Source organism: Gadus morhua, chromosome 2, assembly GCF_902167405.1.
Source record: "Gadus morhua chromosome 2, gadMor3.0, whole genome shotgun sequence".
NCBI lineage: Eukaryota > Metazoa > Chordata > Actinopteri > Gadiformes > Gadidae > Gadus > Gadus morhua.
Genome location: NC_044049.1, coordinates 21,430,156 through 21,437,600, shown reverse-complemented (window position 1 = coordinate 21,437,600; position 7,445 = coordinate 21,430,156). Strand labels below are relative to the sequence as shown.

General features: G+C 46.3%; 1 protein-coding gene across 1 annotated transcript; it reads left to right on the top strand.

Annotated features, from left to right (window-relative positions):
• The first annotated feature begins 993 nt into the window (after positions 1-993).
• Positions 994-7,197, top strand: ptger1b (prostaglandin E receptor 1b (subtype EP1)). The gene is made up of 4 exons (XM_030350024.1): positions 994-1,261; positions 2,842-3,173; positions 3,495-4,040; positions 5,452-7,197. The coding sequence occupies exons 2-4, from the start codon at positions 2,877-2,879 to the stop codon at positions 5,725-5,727; spliced, it is 1,119 nt and encodes a 372-aa protein (XP_030205884.1). The 5' UTR covers positions 994-1,261; positions 2,842-2,876; the 3' UTR covers positions 5,728-7,197.
• The last annotated feature ends 248 nt before the right edge of the window (positions 7,198-7,445 follow it).

Sequence of the window (7,445 nt, the reverse complement as noted above, 5' to 3'; positions counted from 1 at the left end):
GCCCCGCTGCCACTCTCCACTCTCTCTCCACAGTCAGGGCCGTTAAACCGAGGGACAGACGGCTTCCTGTCCGTCTGTTAAGCCGAGGGACAGACGGGCTCCGGTCTGTTAGAGAGAGAGAGAGAGAGAGAGAGAGAGAGAGAGAGAGAGAGAGAGAGAGAGAGAGAGAGAGAGAGAGAGAGAGAGAGAGAGAGAGAGAGAGAGAGAGAGAGAGAGAGAGAGAGAGAGAGAGAGAGAGAGAGAGAGAGAGAGAGAGAGGAGTGGGTTTCTGTTCAGGCGCTGGTCTCCTAGAGGGCCTTGTGTTAAGCAGAATAAATCTTCCTTCCCATTCAGTGTCAATCACAGTTCTTGAAATCAATCAAGCATTGTGGGCCACTTTGCAGCCCAGAATACATGTTGTGTAATTGATATGTTGTGTCCAGACCACAACTATTTGTGTCGTGTTCCTCTTCTGAATGTGGGTTTTACTGGTTTTATAGACCAATAGAAAGCCTGTCAGAGGAATGGCCGCGATGTAGACCGAACTACCCGTAAAAACTTTCCAATCACAGCAATCCATGTTCACGGTCAGATCTCTCAGGTGAGACCAGAGGGCAGATCAATCTACTGCTCACCAGTGTTCCCATGGGCTCCCTCTTGGGTCTGGGAAGGCCCTTGATTTGGAAAATCCATATACCAAAATATATATACATATAACAATCATATAACAATTGTTGTGTTGTTGAAACCCTACTTCTAACATTTCAATAGAGACTATTTAAACATGTTAAAGTGTTTATATTTTCTCTACACTTTTATTTGTTGAAGACTTACGCAGCCATCCGTTACAACTTGAGCAATAGTCATGCACAACAACTTGTTTTACCTTCTTCTCATAAACCTTGAGCAGGCTGACGGAGTTTTATAACCCAAACTAGTGACTGTGGACGCAGAGCTGCAGTGTTGATTGGACGGCACGCCACTAGGGGGGCTATAAAGAGAGGTAGGAGGCGGTAGAGAGCAGCAGAGTTGAGCAACATTCGTGTTGTTTGCGTGATGGTCGCTCTCTGCGGCCGCCCACAGGGACCTGAGGAGGAGAGGGGGGGGTCTTATTACTGGACCGGGAGGAGGACAGACCACATTAACTCTGTCATCCTTCGACACGGAGATGGAAGTCTGTTCACGGTGTGTGTGAGATTTTGCTGGTTATTTTAACAACTTGTTCCCGACATGGCTGAAGACGAATACAAATGGATTTATTATTGAACTTGAAGCTTACAAGGTAGGTTGGTTTTATTGGGGTTTTTAACACGCCTGCCGTTTATTGCGTTCTTAAGTTTGTGCGTGTCGTGGGGTGCAGTATTTAAATGTTTTGCGTTATCATTAATTAGCACATTTTTATTTTAAAACATGATCATTGCAAACCGGGTTTATATTTTTCGACTTTTGTTGGTAGGGCCACATTTGTCTCATGCAGGCCTTCAGTTAATCTGTACCCCATATGTTTTAAAAACTAAAAGTGGGATGACACAGGATCGCAGAAGGTGTGTCGAACAATATCTGTTTAAACTCTTTAATATTGAGTCACTAATCTGTTTACATTTCACCCTTTGTACCGATCTAACCGCACCTCCACCGGAGGTCTCATTACCTGCAGTTAAATCTTGATCAACACATACAAATTATCGGACTTTTTAATTCTATATAATAATCGTTTTTTTATATAGACGGTATTTTAGACCTACAACTGAAGTTCTTAAGGATGAATTATAAGAAATCAAAAAATATATGAGTTTAAATTATCTGATTTTCGCTTTGCATAAAAGGCAGTAAACAGTAAACTTATGCAAAGACATAATTCAGTATCCCCTTCAGAGAAGTCTATTTTGCATTTGATTGACAGTAAATCTGATATTTCAACGGTAGGACGGTAACACATATTTTATAAACATTAGGCCTACTACACTGTTATAGGCCTACCAGAAGAAGATATGTAGCCTCAACCCAAATACTGGCCCTTTGATTATCAGTAATCTGTTTGATTTCATGGCACTAAACCTTTATGAAACACTTCAATCTGTCCTTCCGCCCCTTTTTTAAAAGCCTGTTTTTTAAAAGTTGTAGACATGACATGATCCCCACCTCTCTGCCACATCGGACCTATGTTTGAATATAGGCCTTGTATGCATGCAGGCTTACTTAAGAATTCAAAGGCACTTTTGTACGCAGTGATATCTTTAAACACGTCTGAACTCGACTGAACCCGGGCTGGAAATGAATCCGAGCTCCTTGAAGAATGCAGGAGCTTCGGTTCATCTGATTAATTTTTCGAAATGTTGTGATAAATTAATGTAACTATGATACATTTAGTTTGGAGTAAAAATGCATACGTATCTTTCCTGAGTAGCCTAAACAATAAGGTGACTGTCATGTTATTAGCAGGAGTTTATAATAATACAATTACAAACATATAAATAAATAAAATTATTTAATAATACAATTATAAATGGCTGTTATTTTAATGGTTGTGTCCTTAAACTTAACTTAAATGTAAACGTGTTTGACCTTCGGTGTTTGTCTGAATGGTTCTGTGTGCGATGCATAATGTCTGCGGTCTGCGGTACTAATCCTGGAAGCAAGACTCCACAAACCTCTAAGCTCCACAGCTGAAACCGGGTCGACACGTTTTTGTCTGACCTCTGACCTTCAAGGGTCAACGAGTGTGGGTGTCTCTGACCTCTGACCTTCAAGGGTCAACAAGTCTGTCTCTGACCATCAAGGGTCAACCAGTGTGTGTGTCTGACCTTCAAGGGTCAACCAGTGTGGGTCCCACCTCTGACCTTCACCACCTCTCCCCCTCAGTGACCTCTGTCCCCCGGAGGCCCCATGAGCTGGCCATGCAGCGCTCCAACGCCTCCTCCCTCCTCTCCAACCTCAGCCTGGGGGCCTCCCCGACGCCGGACCCCGGACCCCGCTGGCACAATGGCAGCGAGCCGGTGCCAACGGCGGCGGGGATGTCCATGACGCTGGGCATCCTGTCCAACGTGGTGGCCCTGCTCATCCTCGCCAAGGCCTACAACCGCTTCCGGCGCCGCTCCAAGGCTACCTTCCTGCTGCTGGCCAGCACACTGGTGGCCACCGACCTGGTGGGCCACGTCATCCCGGGGGCGCTGGTGCTGCGGCTCTACCTGACGGTAGGGCTGGGCGATTCATCGAATTTTTATCGGGATTTACCCAAAATTAACATAATGCAAGTTTTGAGGGGGATTTTTTTTTAAATTTTTTATAGAAAGGGCAAAACAGCTGGATACATATCTGTATATTATTTTAGATTGGAACAATTTATTTTTGACCATTTAATGTATTTTTCATGTTCTCAGTTACAACGTTTTTTTTGGGAGAGAAATGCTGAATAAATACAACATGTTTTCAAACTCAAAAATAATCGTTTGAATAATCGTTATTCAATATTGACCAAAGTAATCGTGATTATGATCTTTCCCATAATCGAGCAGCCCTACCTGACTGGGCCCCGCCTTGGTCCGGATGGCACCCCGGAGCCCCCCGACGCGGCCTGCCTGTTGCTGGGCGGCAGCATGGTGTTCTTCGGCCTGTGCCCGCTGTTCCTGGGCAGCGCCATGGCGGCCGAGCGCTGCCTGGGCGTCACGCGGCCGCTGCTCCACGCGCGGCTGGTCACCACCGCCCGCACCCAGCTGGGCGTGGCCCTCATCTGGCTCGGGGCACTGGGCGTGGCCCTGCTGCCCGCGCTGCGCCTGGGGGCCTACAGCCCGCAGTTCCCCGGGACCTGGTGCTTCATCCATGTGCTGGGGGCTGTGGGGGGCTCCGACGTGGCCCTGGTGGGGCTGTTCTCCGGCCTGGGGCTGGCCTCACTCTCCGTCTCGCTGCTGTGCAACACGGTGAGCGGCGTGACGCTGGTCAGGGCCCGCCTCCGCCAGCGGAGCTGCTCTCAGCGCCGCTCCGCCAAGTCACATGACATCGAGATGGTGGTGCAGCTGCTGGGCATCATGGTGACGTCCTGCATCTGCTGGAGCCCCCTGCTGGTAGGTCTGGGAACTACGACATGCGTCTGGAAACGCAGCAGTGATTAGTTTGTTGTCGGTGTAGGACAGTGCTCTGTGTCGCTGTGTCAAGTATGAAAAGAATGCTCCGTTATAGATGTGGATTTTCCACAGTACAAACTATGATCTATAAACATGTGGAAGACTTTTACAACACCCTGAAAAAAACGTTTTCAACCACAGAATTATGAAACAATGTCCTGTTCCTGAAACCGAGTGTGAGGGAGAATTAGACCTGAGGGATGATGGTTGAGTCTTTCCGAGAAAGTGGACTTAACACCAACCTTCATAAAATCATCATCATATTAGTAGATTTGTCATCAGTCTTAGTCATCAGTATGTAGCAAGGTTTCATTAATCAGAACAAGACATAGGCCTACAGTATATGCTTTCCACATCCAGGAATATTCAGCCTACATTTTTAATATAGCTGTGTACAAAATAAGTGCAATTTTTTATTAACATTATTAATACTTCATATTTAATACACCTACAATTTATTCATATAATAAATAAAGTAAGACATATTCAATATATATCAAATGTTACTATATTAAGAATAAGTATTATTAGTGATATACCTTCTAAGCATAGCAATATACCTTCTAAATAGTAATATTTACTTTTAATATAGCAATATACATTGTAATCTACCTTCTAAACGTGATGGTTAGTGGACTGCCTTTATGTCATTGTGCTTGAGGTAACAGAGGGAATTCCAAAGGTATTTTCAGCCTCACTTTCACCCGTTCAAACATCTGACCACAGTGACAGCTCGTGAGGGGAGGTTATGATGCCTTGCCCAAGAGCAGCTCCACAGCTTGAGACAGGATGGGGTTCAGCCAGCATCCCAGCTGTCAGACTCTCCCTGCTGATCTACTGTCCCCTTCAGAGGCGTTGATCTGAGGGGTCAGAGGACGTCGTTAAAGTGACATCCGGGTGGTTTTTCAGACAGACAGACAGACAGTGTGAAACAAAACAAAAAAAATGTGACGTATTTAACAATGATTATTTTACAGCTACATGTAGTTCTTAATGATGAATTATAAGATGTTCCCCTGGGGGGGGGCACATGGCAAGGGGGGGAGCTATTTCATATACGCCTCCATTACCATACTTGAACATTACCATGACCCCCACCGAACACACCGGTCCAGGTCCTGATGAACAGCTATCTATCACCTCATAACCCCTGACCTCTAACGTGTCGTGCTTAGTCTGACCCCTTCAGTCTCTCCTGACCCCTGACCTCTGACATGATCCCTGACCCCTTACCCTTCTTTCCCCCTGCAGGTGTTAGTCTGTCGTGACCCCTGACCCCTAACCCGTCTGTCCCCCTGCAGGTGTTGGTCTGTCCTGACCCCTGACCCTTGACCCTTCTCCCCCCCTGCAGGTGTTCGGCCTGATGTCAGTGAGCCGGTCGTGGCGGGGGGCCCTGCGCGCCGACATCACGTACTACAGTGAGCTGATGAGGGTGGGCGTCCGGTTGGCCACCTGGAACCAGATCCTGGACCCATGGGTCTACATCCTGCTGCGGCGCGCCATCCTGCGGCGCATCTACCGCCTCACCAAGCGCCACGCCAGCTTCAGGGGCGGGGCCTTCCGCTCCTCGCGCTGGGAGGCCAGCTCCTTCGTCAGCTCCGAGAAGAGCACAGCCAATAGGATGTGAGGTGGGGGCGGGACCACGGCTCCTTCGTCAGCTCCGAGAAGAACAGGGCCAATAGAATCTGACCGGGGGAGGGACCCCAGATCCATCGTCAGCTCCGAGAAGAGCAAGGCCAATAAGATCTGAGGGGGGGCGGGACCACAGCTCCATCGTCAGCTCGGAGAAGAACAGAGCCAATAGGATCTGACCAGGGGGGGCGGGACCACAGCTCTGAAGCGGGGCGGGACCAGGGGGCTGGGGGCTGGAGATTGGACGCAGCATTCGTCACTTTAAACCAAACTGACTTTGGAACTTAGTTGATTAGAGAAGTGGCAGCTTATTCACAGTGTTGAACCAAAGGCACCGACCAGTGGTGTGGATGTTTTAGCGCTGAGTTCGTCCAGGGTCTGATGTTGGAGAACGAGGGGTGATAAGAGTGAACTGTCGTAGGAACGCGAGTAGTCGGGAGATGGCTGTGGGTTAGAAGTAGGGCCCGACTGATATTGATTTTTGAGTGCCGATGCCGATTATTTTCAGAGAAAAATTACGATTACGATTTAATCGGCCGATTAAAAACAAAACAAATACATTTACAGTCAAAAATTAGTGTAATGTAAAATGTAAAATAAATAACTAACTCCCAATGTGCTGCGCTTGTGAGCAGTGACTAACACGTGCGTGCTGAGCAGTATGGTCTCACCGTTAGAGTCTACAGTATAACAAATTAACATGGCCTGGGACCTAAAGAAAAACAGGCACTCAAACAACGCATCTTGTGTACATTGGTGAGGTGAGCGCGCAGCTGCCTGACCGAGCGTGCTTTCATGTTGTACGGTAAAATACTTTTTTTTACTTTTTTACTCCAGCTAAAGTTGTTAGTTAGCAAGGCGCGTAGGAGCGCAATCCGCAGGATACTAAGGCGCAATAACATTTCTAAAAAATAAATTAAAAAAATCGCTTGTAATCGGCGTCTTTTTGGCAGATGTTGATTATTTTCAAAAAGGCTATAATCGGCCGATTAAATCGGCAGGCCGATGAATCGGTCGGGCCCTAGTTAGAAGGTTATTTTTGACAGACTCAAACCATCCAACATCGGATTTCGGAAAAATATGCAACAAAGCAAAAAAAAGAAGATTCTATTGATTGAAAAAAGCTAATCCAATGGCATGATGGGAGGTTTTCCAGGGAATAGGCAGATCTCAGTGTCCCGTCCAGTCTTAAAGCTAATGTCTGGAGCTCAGTGCTTCGGAAGGAGAGGAGGTATATGATAAGGGCTCTACTGGCCCTGCTCACCTGTAAATAACCACACAGAGTGTACAGAGCTTACTGTGACAGTGTTGTGTGGGACTGGTCTACAGTGATGTATATGTGAAGTGGAGGCACCAAACCGTGTATTTCGTGGTATTTATTTTGAGTACCCAGTTGTATGGGTACTCATAAGATGCTGTAGCTGTTGAATGTAATATACTGAATTAAAATATATATTATGTTTCTTTTTGGGTCTTGTTTCATCCGTTCCTGCTTGGACAGTTGTAGACTCTCTGAAATACTTTGCAGATCACAATATAATATTATAAATATAACAATAATAATATGTTCATGATATATCTATGTCTATATCATATATGTAAAACACTATATATATTATACAGAAACACACACACACACACACACACACACACACACACACACACACACACACACACACACACACACACACACACACACACACACACAAACAC